This window comes from Parus major, chromosome 6, assembly GCF_001522545.3.
Source record: "Parus major isolate Abel chromosome 6, Parus_major1.1, whole genome shotgun sequence".
Classification (NCBI taxonomy): Eukaryota; Metazoa; Chordata; class Aves; order Passeriformes; family Paridae; genus Parus; species Parus major.
The window spans coordinates 610073-630036 of NC_031775.1; the positions used below are offsets into that span (position 1 = coordinate 610073).

Consider the following 19964-nt stretch of genomic DNA (forward strand, 5'->3'; position numbering starts at 1 on the left):
TAGGAACAACCTGTACAAGTGCCTGTCACCATGTGCAGGGCAGGGCTAGAGCGTGTCCTGTGCTCTGCACCGGTGCCTCCTTTGCCTGCTCCGCCAGCCCTCGCTTCGTGCAAGTGTAATCTGAGACAGGGCAAGAGCTCTGATCCTGGGGGAGAAGGGGGGAGGGAGCCTTTGTCTCTGTGAAATCTTAGCGCAAACTAGAGGCAGGTTCCTCAAGGCCAGAGTGGGATTCTCTGGAGGGGGAGTGCCCTGCTCTGGAGCTACGAGCAGCCGGGACAGGGCCGGAGAGCTGGGGCAAGGCTTGACCACAGAGGCAGTGCTGGAGCCCTCCGGTGCCACCGAATTTATTTGCTTTCATCTTGACTCATTCCTATCTTCGTTGCTGCCGGCGTGTGTGATCCCGATGGTGACATCCTCTCTTGCGGAGCTGCCATCAGAGGTTTCATCAGCTGAAGCAGCAAACCACTCTCTCAGGGCAGGTTAATTCCTGCCTCGGGCATTTTGTGACGGGCCGTGTAAATCCCGGCAGGCAAAAATCCCTGTAGCCAGGCTGGCGGAGAAGTGGCGAGCAAGCAGAGCATCACCTAGGACAGCTTTCTCCAAAGGCACGGCCTCCCCATCAATCGGACACTGGGACAAACTGGGTTTGCTGATAGCCTGGTTTGCAGCCGAGTCAGCGGGCACCTGCTGGGTTCACTGCAAGGTAGACCGGGCACTCGGCATTTAGGAAAAATGCGGTAGGAAGCAGGTTGGGTCCGGAGTTTTGTTGAGGTGATGTTTCCTGGAAGTGGTTGGATATAATGTGTCTGGAGCCTGAGAGTGAAATGGACTGGAAGGTGCGTTCATAACCAGTGGAAAACTGAATTAGTTTCATTCTTCGTGGGAGTTTTAAGCAAAGCGTGGTGCCCTGGAAAAAACGCTGGGGCTGGATGTTATGGATCGAGTCAGCACAAAGATTCCTCTGAGCAAAGAGCTGCAGAAGCTGCTGCTGCTGGAGAAGGTAAAGACTCAGGGCACCGTGGGTGGGGTGACGGCTGCCCGCCGGGAAAGCGCTGTGCCACCTAAAGCCGATGTGATCGTCTGAAATCAGCGGCTGCTTTTAGTCTTAGATCCTCTGCAAATGTTCACACACACACGGAAAAAACAAAAACAAAACAAAGAAAACACAAAACCAAACCAAAACAGCCCTACAAAGTGATCTTACAAACCTTTTCTAAAATAAAATTGGACATGATTAAGTATCTAAAAAGAAATCAGGCTTAGATATATTCAAGTTGCTACCCTAAATAATCTAATTATTCACATTAATTTTAACTACATCATACCGGTGAATATTTATCCAATATTTTAATTTGCTGCAATTAGTACATATGCAATTGACTGTTCTAGTGATCTCTGCAGTCTAAAGAGACCAGGCTGCGATGAAGGGTTTGGTTTACACAGAGAGTACAGCTGGGGGTTATCGAGTGCTCTTAATGCAAGTTTGCCACGAAAAGTCCTCTGAAATGTGATTGCAGAATAAACTCACCGGCATCACTATTGTGGCTCAGATTAAATTTCTGCTCCTGGTACTGACTGCGGCCTCACAGCTCTTCAGTTTTCACTCGGGGCGCTGGTTTTGGACAGTAAATCCCTTTGCTGTTTGCTGCAGGAGGGCAGAATCCAGTATTCAGGGGTCATTAATCCTGGATTTACTCTTTATCCCGTGGGGCTTGTGTCGGTTTGTCCTGCGGAGCTGCCCTGGTCTCACCGACCTTCAGCAGAGGGAGACAATACCACAGGGCCTCTGTAGTTCCTGCAATTTTCTGTGCGGTTTGGGCATGGTTAATGAGGATTGCTCTCTGTGGAAAGTACTGTAGGAGTACCAAATTCTAATTATCGAGCCTAATGCAGGTAAGCGATACCTGAGCAGCGCAGTCCTTGCTTTGTGACAGCTCAGATATCAGATTTAACGTTTTGATGTGAAGTGCTTTATGCTTTAACTTGCCCAAGACTAAAAGAAGCATTAAGCATTAATTAAGCATTAATCCAACCAGGAGATGCTGCAGTGGAGACGTTCGGCTCCGTAGTAACTGCTAAGTACTTGGTGATGTGCAAACAAATCTCTTTTCAGTTGGATTTCCAGAGGTTACCAGGGATTTTCATAGCTGTCAGTTAGAGATGTTTATTTTTACTTTTCCCTGACTGTAGCTCTGCAATCCTCTCTGCCCAGGGATGAATTATATCTTAATTCATGTTCTTAATTAATATTTATTAATATATTTGAATTCAGTTATATCCAGAAGTGCATTTTATCTCATTTCAAGCAGGACTGGATATTAGATAGCAAAAGCTTTTTGTTGAAGCTAACTAGCAATTCTTCAAGAAAAAAAATCAAAATTGCACTTTTTGTCAAAGCAAAAGAAATTGACAACTTTGGGAAGACCTGAGGAATTCTTAATGATATGTTAGAAAATGTTTAACAGGAAGATATCTGATCTCTAGCCTGTGTTATCCTTGGCCAGCTCAACCTCTTAATTATTTTTTAATACTGTCTTAACTTAAATCATATGATTATTTTTTTCCTGTTACTGGTATTTACCCTTCTTTCCCAATAATTTTTACAGAATAGCCACTCCCTGTTGTAGCCCCATTTTCTGACTAGAAAATATCTCTCTTCATCAGTCATTTATTGGATACTTTGATAACTTTACCCAACTGGTAACACCAGCTGGAGTTCATTTTCCCTAATCACAAATTAACCTGCTGACCTCTTAACTCAAGCCAGGAGAGGTGTTATAGGGAACAAGAGTGGGTTGTTGCTCTCCACCTAAAAAGCAGTAACATCTATAGGTACATTGGGAATGGTTATCTATTATTATAGTTAAGTTTTATATCCACAGATGAAAAATTATACATTATTGCTGGTGTCCTGGGGATGATTTAGAGAACTTGACTCCATTGTTTGTTACCTCCTTTCTTCCCAGTATCCTCTTTTCTGAGGCACAGGATATGTGTACAAATGTAAGTTACTTTAGTAAATTAATCAGATTATTTCCCCTATTGTCCTGTATCTTGCTGTAGTAACAGCCAACGGGGTTTCTTACAAGTTAAAGTGCTCTCACTTGTCTTTGTGAATTTCACTTTTTTGGTCAATTAATGTCAAAGTGACATCTTCATGATTTTACTTGAATTTCTGGAAGCTTAACTGAAAAAAAAAAGTTCTATTTGAACGTCCTTATTTAAGTAATTTTCTGATTTTAAATTACATATTCTATGCCTTCTCTTCCAAAAGTCATGATAATGGCCCTTTCCTGCTCTGCATTACTCTTCTCCCATTTCTTAGATATATTTTGTACTAGAAAAGCAAGCAGCAACTTGCATAACTAAAATGCAAAAGACAATATTGTTTTGGGTTTTTTTAAAGAAATGACAATGTTTTAAAATGAAGCTCTTGGTATCAGATTTGCTGTCTGTATATATAGAGAGATTTGACTGCATTTTTAATTTAACTGCTCTCATGCAACTGTAGCAATAATGAGAAATTCAAGCCACTTGGGTTTTTAATGTTTCCTGACTAAATGTTGGGAACCAAGCAATGTGGTTCTTAAGGAAACATTTCCTGCACGTGTAGCAATAACAATATCTGCAAATTGCAGCAGCATTTGGTGAAATTTCAGAAATGCCTGGGTGTACCAGGTGTCAGATATGGGAATCACACAACCTCCACTGTCTTTATCCTTGGTTGTGGCACACGAAAAGGGTGGGAAAAGAGTTTTCAGACTCATGAGAATAATAAGCCAACGCTTTTGATGTTTTTCTTTTTAAATCCACAATCACTTGTTTGCTGGGCAATAGATGAGAAGCAAGGGCCGTTCGGCACCGCAGCGTTGATTTTGCCAAGTCACATTTCAGTGGAGAATTATCCAAACCCTGTTCCAAGCTGGGTTTAAAGCCCGCGGCACTCAGAACTTCTCCTCTCCTTATCTCAAGGAGCCTTCCTGGCTATTTTTTGTCACTGTGGTCCCACAAATCGTTGTTGCTCTTTATCCCAGCAGTTCAAATGAGGTTTGTTCTAGAGAAACACACTGGAGCGCTGGACATCCTGACTTTACAGAACAGGCTACACCTTGACTGACAGTGGTCACAGGAAATTTAGTCAAATAAAGGGAAAATTCAATCCCAAAATCTTGTAACTAACACAAAGTGCCCTGCTGTGTTTACTCTCAGATAAAATGGAAAATGTCTCTTGTCCCCTCTGACGGGGATCTCATGGGGTGCATGGTACACACAGAACTGGGTAGGAGCTTTTATTTTCTCCTTGAGAAATGGAGGGGAAGAAACGGGGAAAATCACGGCAATTAAAATTTCCCTCAGTGGGTGAAGCAGGGCTAATTTTAAAGCCTTTTGATCTGATAACTGAGCAAACACAGCTCTCTGTGAACCATCTCCCGTGCTTAGCTGAGTTGTTCAGCCAATTGTTCACCAAACGAGGGGCAAAGTGCTCCCTCCCTGCTTTCCTGTACAGCCTCGGGGAATGCATGCAGGGAAGGTGCTGGGAGGGGAGTAGGGGACTCTCAACTTAAATACAATTACTAATACTCGATTTGAGCGCACTGACCTCCTGAGCCTTTGGAGAGTGAAACTGGGGTTTCTCTGGTGAGAATGCATCTCAGCAGCTGCTTGCTTGTTGTCCTTGCTCGTCACCAGCTCCTTTCTGTCATCCCAGCCTGCCTTCTCTCGTGACAGCAGCGTTTTCCATGTGCCTGAGCAGCCCGACTCCTTCTTTGTGATTCCTATCGAGTAGAAGAGAAAATAGCACAATGAAACTTTTTTTTTTTTTCTTAGCCTCTAGAGGATGAATTTGCTGTCGGTTCAGCATCTCAGCAGGGTAACAAATCATTCACAAGGAAAGCTAAGAAAGCCCTGTCATTTCCAGTAAGGCTGAAGCTGGGATGGGCATGCAGACTGTGACTTTTCTGTGGACAGGTAATGTCCTGGTCACCATTTCCAATGAGGGTTCTGCTGCATGCTGGAAATTTATATCTCTCAGGAAATATCCTATTGAAGAGTGACATTGAAAGGGCAGTACACTCTTCTGTGAAGTGTCGAGTTTTATACGTTTTTGCAGGAGGTATTGAATGAACTGGAACGAGATCAGACAGGGAACTGTTTTGTGCTCTTATTTGTGCATTTGTAGAGTAATCTGATAGGTCTAGCTCCTCACTTTCCCTTGTGTGAGTCTCCCACAGAACATAAGGAGAAGAGAAACACTCAGAGAAGCAGCTAAAAATGGGCAATAGTCCCTGAAGCTGCTTTGATCCTCAAACAGAATCCCTGTGATAGGAGAGGGATGGAATTTGAATCTCCTGAAAATGTTCAGCAACATCTTAAGGAGCAAGGAACCAAACTTCTGATGTACTTGTGGCTTGCAATAACCTTTCAAAGAGCTGGCACAGCTTTGGGGAACTATATTATATAGTTATTTAGTGAGCTCAGCAGGCACTGGCTGCCTGGCTGTGGAGATCCTCATGCTCATCTCTGCAAGCTTTTAGGACAGATTTGTTTTCACTTGAGTAATTTAAATTTGTTCACTATCAGGACAGTTCTGCTGCACATTCATTGAAGCCACAGATGAAAGAAACCTTGTGAGGAGCTGATTTCTGTTTGGCCTACAAAAGGTCATGACTCTGGAGTGGATATTGTTTGTCAGGCACTGCAGTTACACACAGGAACAGCACAACCTTAATGAGGATGGCAGCTCAGCAAGAGGCTGGGGATGTGCCTCATGGCATTCCTTTCTTTTGGAGTCCCTTTCTCCCAGTGTCTTTCATCCTGCCCCACAAACAGCGATGTAGGTTTGCAAGTCAAAGGAGAATAATTTTGTACTTCAATGGTGATGGCTTCTGTGAAATGTAACTCACAGCGTGTGGTCATGCTTTGCATTGAGCTGGTTAGGATTATTTAGAATTCTGTCTTTTTATTTTTATCAGGCCTGAAAAGAGTGCATGATGGTGCTTTATTTTGCACTGCTGTGGATAGGCTGCTAAACACGAAGAACAGTTTGATTTTCTAACTATTTTATTGTCAAACACTAATTATAAAGTTATTTTCAGTAAGGTACTTGATTCAGAACTTACTGGGTTGCATATTATGTTGTAATTGGGTTTTACCTGTTATCACAGCTGTTCCAGTGGTGATTCTGCTGATATATTTTAAGGAGGAAAAAGAGAAGAAAACATTTGTGCTCTTTGAAGGAGCTTTTTCTCTACCTTGCTATTATTTGCTTTTGATCTAATTCTATCTGTGTAATGAGTGTGGAAAACTTAGATTATTTCATGATGTTTAGTACCTAATTTTAGCTGACATTTAGCCCTTACCACTGACTTCAGATAAGGCTCCTGCACATTTAATGCATTTCCATATAAAATTCTTACTAAGGTGTTAATCCTATATTATAAAAGCCCTAAATCTTAGTAGAATATGTATTGCACTAAACTCTAACTTAAACTACTGATTGAACTCACAGCATCAAGGTACAGGGGGCCTGTGATGTTCTTCAGAACCCTGATTCATTTACCAGATCTGCTCAGGTTGAATTACTTGAAAGGTGTAAATGCATTTGTGCATGCAATTTTTCCACACTACCCCAGCAGTAGTTTCTAATCACACTGTTTAGCATGTAGCACTGAACAGAAATGTATATTTTTTTTTATAATAAGCTCCATTCAACTGAATTTACTGGGTTTTTTTGGTTTTTTTAAATAAATAAGCAGATTAGTTGGAAAGAACTTGGTATGTGTTGTGTATTTCTCGATGCTAAAGACTGAGCTGGAAAAGCTATTACTTCTGTCTTTTGGGTGAGAAAACAATTTCAAGAAAATAGGCTGAACTGTGCTATATCCTCGGTCTTTTGAATTCTTGCACCTTGAATCATGAAAGGCAGATCTTAAATGCCTTAATGCTCTTTTAGAATGAGGGTAATTTGAACAGGCCTAATTTTTTCTGTCTCAGTCAGAAAAGACAATAGTTTGTGTTAATATCATGAAGTTAATGAAATAAATTGCATTAATTTGTAGTGCTTCTGCTGTGGTTATTGATGGAATCAGAGACTTCTGTGAAAAATGAGGCTCATTTCAAGGCTACTTTAAGCTTTTTCTGTACTGCAATCTTGCTTTAGCACACATCCACTCCATTGCTGTGGAGAGCAGCAGCCCTAACAGTGAGCCTGTACATTTGGAGTTCAGTTACTCAAAAAAAAAGTTCTGAATACAGGAGCTATTTATTTGGAGAGCTGAAGAGAAAACCAATCGTTTTCTCATATGGGTGCTGTTTGGCATGGCTTCATTAGCAGTGTGAGTAAAGTGTAACCTTGTTTGTTTAACTTGGTGCCACTCAAGAAAACTTCACAGCTCCTGGAGGTCAAAAGTGCCCTTGCATTGGGTGGTGGAGGCAGGGGGGTGAGGGTGGCTGTGGGAGGTACAGGTTCAGCTCCAGCTGAACCAGATGACTGCTGTACTTTTTCATTGCTGTCCTACCTCCTGCTCAAAGCAGGGTCAGCTCTGGGGTCAGACCAGGTTGCTCTGGGCTTTGCTCAGTCGCAGCCTGGGAGCTGCACAAGCTGTCTGGGCACACTGCTCCACAGCTGTGCCGTCCTTAAAGGTGAAAAGGCTTTTGTATAGCAAATCCCAACCTCTGCTCTTGCAGCCTGTTGTGTTTCATTGTCCCTGTGCAGAGCCTGGCTCCATCTTCTCAGGAGACTGCTGCCAGGTCCCTCCAAAACTACTTCTTCTCCAGGTTCTACGAGAGCCATTCCCTCAGCTGTGCCCCCCAGGTGTTCCAGGCCTGTCCATCTTGGTGTTCCTCTGCTGAATTTGCCCCCATTCCATGCCTTCAGATGCTTCATAGACTGTACAATTTATTTTGGCCCTTGAAATTGTTCTACATTTGCAACATCCCACAGACACATCTCTATAATTTCCTTTGGAGGCTTCACTTTGGTCTGTGCAATTCAACAGCCCAGTATCTTCACCCTAAGGGTTCTGCTAAAGTGGCTTTTGAAAAAACATTTTCTAAATCTCCTGTAACACAGTGGAGTTGCTCAGTTGCACTTTTGCTCTCCTGTGGCATCCTTCATGGCTGAAATTTGGATGAATTGAAACATGGAAAAGGTGTTTTATAGCACTAAAGCCATGAAGGCAGGTTTGGGAGCTGCAGACTAAAGTCCTCTAGTTCAGACTAGTGCTGTTTAATCTGCAGTGTCCAAACAACTCCTCTGAGACCTCTTGTGGTGGTAAAGATGCTGCTTTTCATTTCTAAACTGGTTTGTTTAGTTTTTCCCTGAGGACCATAAATTCCAGCCTAATGAAAGGGTGCAGAAAGTTATTTCCAACAACGAGGACATCCTTAAAGTTGGATATTCATTTAGGAAGAGAGGAAGGACAAGTGGCTGTGCACATCCATCAACATCCCAGGTTTCCCAGGCAGGCGTGAAGCTGCCCCTATACCATTAAAATTTTGAATGAAAAACCTCCCTGCAATGGGATTTGTCCTAAAACAAGATCTGAGGCTGGTTTGGTTCCACTGTGTTGTGTCATGGTGGCTCCTGTCCTCACTCCAGGTGTCCAAGGGAAGATACCCCTGCAGGAGCTCTCTGCCAGCTCCTGCTCCATGGGTTGGGATTGGTGTTCCCTGCAGTGAGCTGTCCTGAGCTCTGTCCCTTGATTCATGATTTGCTGGAAAACCTCTGCAGGGAGCTGTGCTCTTTGGAACAGCTCTGTGGGTGCTGCTCCTCTGAAATTCTAGAACACGACTTCCCTGGGCTGGTGGATTTGTGAGCTGAAGCCAGGGAATGTGCAAAGTCAATTTTGGTTCATTCTGGGGAGGGAAAACGTGACCATAGGTATATCTTACTTCCAAGCATTACATTGTACATTTTTTACGTCTGCATTTTATGTGACAGCACACTTCCAGGCAAAGGAGGCAGCAGGAATTCTGCAGCAGTTGGAGCTGACCTTTAGCTGTACAGGCACAGGAATGTACAACTTCATCCCAATGCTTTTATAGTCAATCTTTCACTCCAGAGGTAATTACCATTGCTGCTTAGAACAAAGGTTTGGACATTCAAGAGCTATTTGAATTTCTGAGATTTATTGCAGGAGAGAGGGCACAGCTGGAAGCAAGGAAAAGGCAGAGCAGTTTAGGTGGGGAAATGCCAGGGTTGTGAAGGGCATTTTTTGGATGAGGCTGAGTGGAAAAGCTGTGCTTGTGTCAAATCCCTATAGCAGCACCTCAGGACAGTTAAAGACATTGCCAGTGGTTCGTTTATATTCCTGTTCTGTTGTTTGCTCCATGGTGGTTGTTTTGCAACTTGCTTGGACCTGTTTAATTTTGTTATTTTTTATGTCCTTGCAATGAACATTTTGAATCAACCTGCCTGACAGATTTTTGAATCAGATTTTTGAATCAATTTTTGAATCAGATTTTGAATCAATTAGCCTGAAACTAAATGCTGAAACAGTTAAAGATGGCTTTCTTTGCTGTCAGCTGTGCTCTGTATGTTCAATGCATACGTGGACTGACTTAAAAGCCATCAGCATGCTACATGATAGGAAAAATAATTATCTGCAGTGCTGCTGCTCACAGCTGAATTTTTCTGCCAGTTATGCAGTGAATGCCCCAAACAAAGGTGGGTGTGCTGATGCAGTTTTGCTTGCTGGCTATTGTGCCAGCTGTAGGGGTGAAACACAAACCTCTGGGCACCCCTTGGGCTGTGTTCTCTTGAACAGTGCATTTGGAGCTGCATTCTTGCCTGTGTGTTCAGGCAGTACCTCCGGAGATGGGAACCTGCTCCTGAGATGCTCTTGGAGCATCCAAGTGGACACAAGTGGTCTTGCTAAGAGCTGAAGGGCTTCATCTCTTTGAAGGTCAGAGATACACATTTCAGTGGTAAAACCTTACCCACAGTGCTCATTTTGAGGAAAACTGCCACACTGAATATATTGTGTGACGTTTTCCTATCCGGGGACTTGGGCAGAGGTTACAGGAGAGAGCTTTTCCTGTTCTTCCTGAATCTTGCTTTGTTTTCACCATATCTGCCTGTGGGGTTTTTTAATAGCTGCTGAAAGAAATGGTGGCTGTGGGTTGCCACATAAGATTAGAGTGAGTTTCCAAAAGTTCACAGGACTTGAGTTTGGGAATAGGCTTTTATGAGTTGTTGGGAAGGCAGAAAAAGTGCTTGGTTTTTGTTGATTTTGCTTACTTCTTATCAAGTGGTATGGCATCATCCTTTGAAAGACTTAAGGAATAAAAAGTTAATAAGAACTTAATAAGTTAATAATAGAAAAAAACCCTGAAATTGTGACCAAATGGAGGGCAGTCTTTGTTTAAATGTCCTGATTTGGGAGTGTCTGTCCTGGCAGGAATCAGTAGGTACAGAAATCTGACATTTTCATGTGTTTGCAGCTTCTTTGATGTCAACTGAAGAAGTGTGGGTGACCTTGAACTGGCACTTAATTGTTTCTTTGAGAGTTGGACAAAATAATCAAATAATAGATATTGTTTGCTGTTCCTGAGAGCTTTTGTTTGTTTTAGTAATAGATTGGACACATTACAAGATTCGAGAGTTTCATTTAATTGAACTTTCTACTCTTTGCTTCAGTAAAAGGATGTTTCTGAAAACAGGACCTAGTGTAGCACTAGTACTGAGTGCTTGTGTCAAAATAGAGTTTCTATGTTATATACTTAAAATTGAAAATGTTAATCTTTACTGCCTTTCTAATTTACATAGAATTTTTATTATTTAATAAGAACACATCTTGTAAAATCATTAATGTTCAAAAAGGGTTTTGCTAGAGTTCCCAGCTTTCTATGATGTTCTTATTAACATTTCATTTATTAAAATTCTGTAACTATAACATGTGTTTTTTGCTGTAAAATGTGATCATGATGCACTCTAGTCCATAGAAAAGCAGAAGCCCTGCAGTTGGTAGCAGTGCTGCTCTTGCTTATGATCTTTCTGGTACAATTCTGCAGAAAGTGAATTATATCAAACAAGCCAGGGCTCTCATGCAGAGAGGCACAGGATCTGTGGCATCTTTTGTATAATCCATTCCATGATAGATGCTCCCAACTACAAAACAGAAACATCAATCCTCTATTATCACATGCTGTGTCTTCTCTGCCCAACAGATGTTTTGGGTATTTTTCTGGAATGGATTTACTCCTAACCCTTTATTGTTCTGTAAACCGTTTACCTGAACTTTTAAGAAGTAAGTTGAGTGCAGTTGTAATAAATGCCTCTCTGTTCACCTCCCCAGATTTAGCCTGGGTTTCACCCAGATAAACTTGTCTTGTATGTAATTTTTCTGAAGAGCCCAAAGATGCAAAAACTCTGCCGCTGTTAAACAACTCAGTGAAAAATGATAATGCTCCCATTACAGAGATGGAACAAAAATCACTTTGTGCTAGTCAAGAATACCCAGAGGCTTTTCTGTGCGCTGAGTTTTGTTACCCAATGCTCATATTACAGATGACTTCCCACACTGCAATCAATAAGTGCTCTAAAAAGGGTATTCTTGGGCTTTAGGTGTCCAGGTAATGAGCAGAGTTTGAGCAGACCTGTAAAGAAAACTGAAGGATCAGAACACCTGAACCCTGGCCAGCTGCCGAGATCGGCTTTAGGTAATGTGGTTCTGCAAAGCCTGCAGAGTGTGGAAGGGGGGGAGGCTGTATTTAAACCAGCAAGGGAGAAGCTCAGGTCCTTCCTTGACTGCTGGCAGGGTCCCTGCTCAAAGGTGTAAGCAAGGCCCTCCTAAGACTTTGAAGACAGCAGGAAGGTGATTGTCATCAGATTTATGTAGAGTAGGGAAGTGGCCAGGGCATTCTGCAGGGGGTTTTTGAGCTGTAGGACAGATACTGTAAAGAGCATGGTGCTCTGGAGATTTTGCATCAGGCCTATGAGACAGAGCTTGCACAAATTGATAAGTCTTCTCCATGTGCAAATTAAGGGATGCAGCTTTTAAGTGTTTCCAACAAGCTTTGGAGACTATTTGAAGCACAACAACAGTTATATAGCTATGCAAAGTAAATCTACAAAGTTTTTAATAAGAACTTGATAGACACTTGTAGGGTGCTGCCTGGGCCTTTACCCACATTGTTTATCAATGTTGCCAGTGATCTAATTCTTGCTTTCAGAATTTCAGATTTTATTTCAGAGTCAGGAGAGAAATATATCTAATATTTATGTTGTTAGCATGTGTGCTCTATTGACTATGCAACAGTTTAGACTTGTGTTCAAACATGATTTTAGATTTTTTAATTCCTTAAGCATCAAGCTAGCTTTTGCTTAATGCTCTAAATATTATTCTGAAATTATTAGCCTTCCCTGAATGGATTTGATGCTGCAGGACAGATACAGACAACAACAGCAAGATAATAACTATAAAGATAAGGAACAAATTTGAATTACACTCGGTATTGTACTCCTTAGCAGTCAGGTGCTCTGCAGGAACAAATGTTGAAATTGGCAGCAGCATGGTGCACCCACAGCAGAGACTTCAGAGAGCAAACTATTCACAAGAGTCATTACTGAATGCTGCTAGCCTTTCCCATAGAAAAAGAAAGCTTGCAATGGTTTCTGCACCTGCAAGGAGTTTCCTAGCAACACCGCTGAGGAAACTGTATGCCAGGATTTTCTTTTCAGAGTTCTTTTTGTTGAATATAGCAGCAGTTGTAAAACAAAGGTCAAGAGCAACTTCAGCTCTTCAAAGCAATGTTGTGTATTACATTTACTCAGAGAAGTGTTTGTGTTGTAGCTCTCTGGCTAGAGGATAAATATTGGGTTACAGTGTCATCCAATAGACAACTGCAGTTTAGTTAAACGTGAACGTAGCTTAATCTAAAATGTCACTTTTTACTTGTGGGAGAATTCCTGTTAGTGTTTAACACCGGGTTACGCCTTGTGAGGGAACCAGGAGACTCTGCTGCCTGCCCTGGGCACTGCCAGGAGCTTTCTGTGCAGCACGGAACAGGGGAGCACAGAACATCACCTGCTCGTGGGAATAGACCATTAGTCTAACTAAAAAAAAAGAAGAAAGGTGGGGTCTTTAGTTTTTTGTTTTGTCTGAGAAGGTGTATGCTGTCATTGTCTCACTGTGTGCACAGACCTCAGGTGAGTCCCTGCTTTGTGCCTTGCCATCAACAGCTTTAGGGAAAATACTTATTTCAACTACATCATTCACAGGTATGGTATCAGAAGTTCTCGCTGGGTTTGTCCTTGCCCACCTTGGGGTGAGGTCAGACTCCATCTGTGTTTTATGGATGGGGAAGTTGAGGTGAAGGACTAAGACACTTCTCAGCCCTCTGGGCTGGGGTTGCAGAGTTACTGGGGAAGATGGGTCCCACTGTTGGCCCCTCCAAACTTCTGCTTTTATCATGCACAACAAGAACAATGTTTTTGTCTCTTACCGGGACAGATAGTGAGGTAGTCTAAAAAATGCATCCAGTTGTAATAAGAGTTTTTTGCTCTGTACCTAGTATACTAAATAATCTCTAGTTCTAGAACCCAGTCTAAAAGTGGCATTATACCATTTATATTCAATTTTAAGTGCTAGACAAGGAACAAAGCCTGTTACTTGTATTTTTTTCCCTTGTGTTCTGACTTGGCGAAGACATTTTGTACTTAGATCGTTGGATGTTGACCTTTTCCCCATTAGAAATCTCTGCTTGGAGAAATATAGGTTCTGCATGGTTTAACATGTAATCAGTCTTCTAAAAAAATCAGAAATAATTCTCTCTCTCAACTCCCTGTTTATTAATCTAAATTATAGCTTTGGATGGAATTTTATACCAAACAGACTAACGTGGTTAAGGCAACCTTCTGTTTCCTTCATTACAAAGGCTCTTGACAAGTGCTAGCACCATTTCCCTCCTCTCAGAAATATTTCCCAGTGATTTGCCAAAGAAAATTAACTGAGGATAAGGGAAGTTTTCAGTGGAAATTTTTTGCAGCTAATAGAAAAAATGAAACACTATTCCACTCAAATAATTTTCTTTTAGGTGATGTGACCCCTGCTGTGATGAATCCCCTCTCGCAGTCGCGCTCTGTTCCTTTGGCAGAACGAATCTGCCGGACCATATCAGATATGAATGCAGGTCGTGTGATGGTCACTCAGGAAACTTTAACAGAGCAGCTAGTGAAAAATTATCCAGGTAACTTGTTTGTTTCTACCTCCTTTAAAAAGTGGCTCTATCATCAAACTCGAGTACCTGATGTTGGACAAGGGATTAGGGAATGTTCACATGCAAAGCTGGCAAGGGCAAGGAGTACAAGTTAAGAGGCAACTGGTAGAATACATGAATGTGCACACTTCTCATCCATCTGTGAGTGCCACTACACTGACTTGGATGCAATCCTTTCCACAGATTTTAATAAGTCTTTGAGAATAAGAGGGAACTGACTGTAGTAGTGTGTTGAGAGTATGCCCTGTCTAGAGACAGGAAAGCAAAGAAGTGGTGTTTAGGTGCTAGGTATGAAACAGCATAAAATAGACTGTTAGATCACAGAGACTCTAAGTCCTCCTCTAAGTGACAGGAACACAGCTGACTTTAACTGCAAAGGGACTGGGTAGGAGTCTACATCTGGTGTTTGCTATCAAAAAATATAACCAGCCTCAAATTCATATTTTGTTGGTCATATTCTAGCCCTTTCCTTCCTGAAAGCAAATTACTTACACTAAGCCATCTCTAGATCTTCACTTCTAGCCCAGCTGGTTGGAGCATGGTACAAATAATGCCAAGGTTTGTGTTTGATTTCCCATATGGGCCATTCACTTTAGAGTTGGAACTGATGATCCCTGTGGTCCCTTCCGACTCAGAATATTCCATGATTCTGATGTGGTGGCAGCCTTAAGTGTTTTCTGTACATCTGAAAAATATCCCATTTCCCTTAGATCTGAAATACCAAAGTGCTATTGTATTTGAGATTTTGTGCAGGCTCATTCTGGTCCTCTCAGGAGGCTGCTTTGTCTGATACTGAGCTGCTTCTTTTGAGTCCTCTTAACCTTACAGCTCTGCAAATGTTTTAGGCTGATCTGGTAGGCATTTTAACCAGTGGGAAAATATTAATGCAGCCCCACAAACTGGCACAGAACCATGCCAGGAATGTGTTGCAGTCAGTAACCACAAGGTAGAATTCTTAGATCAGCCAGAAGTAGCATTCTCAGAGTTTGTAGGATCTTGAAGGTATTTCTTTCTGTGTTTTCACACAAGTTTTTAATTTTGTGGGCAGGAGGTCAGCTGTGACTAGACTAAGGACTCTGAGACTGTGACACCTGATGGAAAACAGTAGCTGAGACCAGTCTCAGTAATAAAATTGACATCTGACCAAACTACACCAGAAACTTCAGAGAGTGATGAAGGCCCCTATAAAATAACATGCCAGAAGGGAAATGCTTTGAACAAGACGTTTGGTTTGTACCTGGCAGAAGGTGTTTCTCATGGATATCATATCCTGATAGACCCAAAGACAACATCCTTTTTTCCTCACAGTGGTGCTGCAGTGGCCTTTATCTAAATGCTTTGGGTATTTCATTTTCAGCTGATTTCAGGGCTGTTGTATGAGAGAGATGTTTAGGCCAGCACCCATTTTATTTGAAGACGTATTTCTGATCTGAAGTATCTGTCTCTCTGTTGTAGGCATTGCAGTGCCCTCCCACAATATATTATATAATATCCTTGGCACTCTAATTAAGGAAAGAAAAATCTATCATACAGGAGCAGGATATTTCATTGTGACTCCCAACACATACTTTATCACAAATGATGCCATAGAAGATAACAGAAGGATCGTGTTGGAGGAAAGTTGTTGCTGTTCATCACCTTCCATCACTTACCTGGTAAACATTAAGCCCTGTGCAGACTTAGTGAAAGAAAACATTGCTACAGTATCCTGTTACAGATCCTGCCATTGTTTTCCTGACCAAAATATGCTCTGTGAACAAAGACATGGACAGGTAATGAGCCATGAATCTAATGGAGAGAAAAAGAAAGGCTGCAGTGAATTGAAGCCTTCAAGTCAAACTCAAGGCATCTCTGCATCTGCTGAGAATCATTCCTGGGACACCACCAAATCCCGGACATCTGTGAAAGCAAAACTGAAAAGCAAAATATTTGGCCTTGGCCTTTTCTGGAGAAGTGGTTCTAAAAAAGAAAAACACAAGAAGGAGTACTCCACTTTTTCAGCCCAGTTTCCTCCCCAGGAGTGGCCAGTCAGGGATGAAGATGACTTAGACAATATTCCACGTGATATTGAACATGAAATCATCAAGCGTATTAACCCTACGCTTACAGTTGATAATTTGATTAAACACACAATATTAATGCAGAAGTTTGAGGAGCAGAAAAAATGTAAAGAGAAAAAAATCATCAGTAATGGTACCTCGGCTGAAGTGCCAACAGTCAGGCAACACCATCTTTCAAAAGATTGTGTTCAAAAGGCACCAAGCAAAACAGCAAAACACGCCAGGAAAACCAAATCAAAGAAAGAAAAGCAGATTAGCAGGAGCAGCAGGAAATGTCACATACAGAAGATAACATCCCAAAACGTGAAACTGGAAGAGAACTTCTCACTGCCCATCAAAAACCAAGAGCCACCTGATGTAGCAGTGGAATCCCATGTGATATATAAGAAGCAGATTACCAATCCTTTTCAGGGTCTGCCATGGAGACCTCGCAGTTTCCCTGCCAGAGGGTACCAAGGTGTTGTTAACGGTCAGCTGAGGTGCCGGACTCGAAAGCGAGGAAGGGCTTCCCAAAGGCCACAGTCCTTGGTCTCCTCAGGCCCCTTTGGCTGTGAAACTGGATGGCTGGATGCAGAAAGTGAGGCTGACAAAACAAAGCAAAACAGCCCACTCCATGCTAATTGGTCTGGCCTTCAATTAAAGAAAGACAGGTTAAGTGAAAATGGTAGTTATCTACAAGACAGTAATCTGCAAAGAGATCACAGAAGTAAATGCTTCCTGGAGAGTAATATTTCTGAAGAAAATGTCTATAAAAGAACAGCAGAAAACCCACCCCCTTGCTCGTACACTGAAGATAATGGTGTGTGCAAAGAAGATGCAAAATTTCCATTCTGCCTGAAAGATGAGTACTGCAGATGCAAAGCTGACACTGCATGTGAGCTGTTAGATCAAACTGCCAGTGAATTTCAAAATGTCCATCTTTCAAATTACATGGCCAGTGTTAATCTGGCCCAAAAAAACGGTGTGAAATACAGACCAAAGACTGATAAAAAGAGTGAACTTCTATTTAACTATGACTGTGCCAGCCATCCTGGACCAATGGAGCTGGAAAGTGAAGGGTTTACTGATAACTTCCACCTTCTGTACCGAAAGGGACATGATGGTGGCACCTGTAACTCGTCACATCTGGATGAGAATTCTGAATCCCCTGGCCATGCCTTTTCAGACACACGAGACTGGAGTACAGCTGTGTCCCTAAAAGCCTGTAAGGTTAGCACTCGCCCTGGCCAGCACGACACGACTGTAAATAAATGTGACTCTGGAGAGCACGGATATAAGGGAAGAGCCAGCCTTGCAGAACCAACAGATGCCTCAAAGGAGCATCCAAAACCAGACAGTGCAGAAGAAAGTTGGTTGTGCAGCCAGGTTCTTCTGAAAGGTCACAGAAAGGATGAAGAAACTGGCCTCCCTGACTGTGGGGAAGGCTCAGCTGTGGCAGATTTCTGCTGGGCTGCCGAGGCTGACTCTGTTTCTGGCGCTTTGCAGAACTTCTCCCATGAGGCAGGAGAAGGAGTAGCACACTGTGCTTTGGGCTCACAGAGCAAACAAGTGAGAAACCCTCTAGGAAAAAAAGAGCAGGTTTTAAAGAATACATGTCCTGTGATCCCAGAACAGAAACACTCAGAAGGGACAGAAAACCACAGCATTACAGGAGACAGTGGAATTGACTCCCCAAGGTAAGAAAACACATGACACTAATTTTCAAATTGAACATCAGATTTAGGCAGAAATGTTGCAGTAAATCACAAAACTCTTCCCCAACAATAAAAATATATATTTTTTTCTTTTAACTTCAGTGTTATGATCCAGAAATACTCAAACTGTATAGTTCTGCAGTCCTTTTTACATGAGCATTCTACCTAAAATGCTGCTGTTTGTATTTTGCGTTTGTTTTCATCAAGAAAACAGTATGAGCCGTGTCCTGCAGGTAGAGATGAGCAAGGACAGAAATGTTAAGAAACATGGTGTTTGATAAACTCAGTGTTAAACACCAAGTTTGATAAGCTCCAGTTAGCAGTCAGGTTCAGCTCACACAGATCTCCCTCATATAACATTAGCTATTGTTATAGATTCTCCACTTGTACATAAACAATAGAGATCTAGTAGAAATTTAAAGCAGAAAATACCATTTGACTTGCCCACAACAGACAGAATGTGTACATCTCCTGAGCTTTCACATTGCCTGTAATTACACCTGAAAATCTCTTTATGGAAAATAAATTGTTATGAAACAATCTTTTACACAGTTGTACATTGAGACCTCTGTCACTTAAGTGGCAAGAACCTATGTTAAAAATCACATCCATTTTTTTTTTTACAGCAACACATCTTAATATCTTAAATAAGTGGTATTTAACTGTAATTAAATCATTGGAGTCCTGATTAGATTTGTACTGTCACCTTGAGAAGTCAGTATATGAAGGAACAAGCGATAAACTACAGTTTCTAAGGGAATCCTGCTAATTGTTAATCTTTCCCTTAAGCAGCTCTCGGCTGTGCACTCTTCCAAGCACGTTTTCCTGTGTATTACCTGGACATGAAGACTTGCAATCTTTAGCAAAGTGTATTTCAGAGGGTCATTTTGACTGTTTGTGCTGATGCCATCTGTGGCACTAAAAGCTAAGCCAACTCCGTTCATTTTTGGAATGTGAAGTCTGACTTCTAATAATTATATTATTTTAGGTGGACTGAAAAGAAGATGAAGCTTCCTGCCAAATTCTAAAAGTATAAATAACAATGCAAAAAGGAGGGAAAGGACAATTGCAACAGAATTCCTTACTTCATCTAACTCTGGTCATGAATATTTGAATATTTTTTTAATGAGATGGGTAAACTTGCCCCTTGTAACAAGGTAACCATACTGTAAATGCAGCCAGTCATATCAGTGAGGCAGCCTCTAAATCAAAGCTGTTAGTTAAAACTTTTGACAGTAGTGTTTGGAGAGGTCATGTGTATTTTGTTTGCCCCTTTTATTTAAAAATTATTTTTTGTGTGTCCCTGTGATAATAAAAGCGAGAACTGGCATTCTTCATTCAGATCACACCGGTGAGCTGTTAAAGGGTTTGTGTTGCTCTAATAGGAACTGCAGTTGGACAGGGCTGTAACTCTGGAAAGTGTTTCCTACCTGTGTCACAGAAATTCGTGCATGCTTCACCTTCCCTGCTAGAAAACAAAGCAAATGAACTAGACACGCACCTGGTTACCACAAAAATTCCTTCAATCCCAAGCTTCTCTGTGACCTGCAGCACTCTCAGCTATCCTCAGCCTACTTGGTGTGTTTGTATCTGTCAAGCAGAATTTAGTCTTTGGAAATGAAAATGTGCTGGCGGCAGGGGACAACAGGTGCCATTGCTGTGGGAGAGGCCCTGCTCTGATCCTGACCTTCCCATTCCATACGGAATCGACATCCCGGGCAGCTGCCAGGATTGCTTCACAGATTTTATTTCCTAAGCTAATTTTGACTTAGTCCTCTTGATTTATCTCTGTAGCTACAAGCAGATTGTGCTGGGCCCACGCTGCAAATCGCCAGGGAAGGGCTTGCGTTTTTTAAATCTTCAGTCGTTTGGTCATACTGCCCTTTTCTACTTTAGACTTTTCATTACTGAGGGAGGCTAAAGCCATCATCTCGTAAAGCTACCCGAGATTTCTTCTGGGGAAGGCGCGCTGGTAACAGCAGCGGGCAGG

At 42.0% G+C, this 19964-nt stretch overlaps 1 protein-coding gene and 1 long non-coding RNA gene across 6 annotated transcripts; one reads left to right on the plus strand and one right to left on the minus strand.

Annotated features, from left to right (window-relative positions):
* Window positions 1-803: 803 nt before the first annotated feature.
* Window positions 804-19320, plus strand: STOX1 (storkhead box 1). Of its 5 annotated transcripts, XM_015633224.2 has the most exons (5): window positions 2842-3003; window positions 11567-11661; window positions 14038-14190; window positions 15676-17956; window positions 18963-19320. In XM_015633224.2, coding segments are annotated over exons 1-5 (2571 nt in total). In that variant the 5' UTR covers window positions 2842-3001; the 3' UTR covers window positions 19003-19320. The 5 variants fall into 5 exon arrangements, with proteins under 5 accessions (XP_015488711.1, XP_033371675.1, XP_015488710.2 ...); XM_015633225.3 differs by lacking the exons at window positions 2842-3003; window positions 11567-11661; window positions 18963-19320 and adding exons at window positions 804-1000; window positions 18767-18956; XM_033515784.1 differs by lacking the exons at window positions 11567-11661; window positions 18963-19320 and adding an exon at window positions 18767-18956 and having other exon boundaries at window positions 2744-3003.
* Window positions 1347-19560, minus strand: LOC107206857. Its single transcript, XR_001522541.3, has 3 exons — window positions 19476-19560; window positions 4601-4775; window positions 1347-1645 (listed from the first exon to the last, which is right to left on the minus strand). It is a non-coding gene; the product is annotated as an uncharacterized LOC107206857 (long non-coding RNA).
* Window positions 19561-19964: the final 404 nt, after the last annotated feature.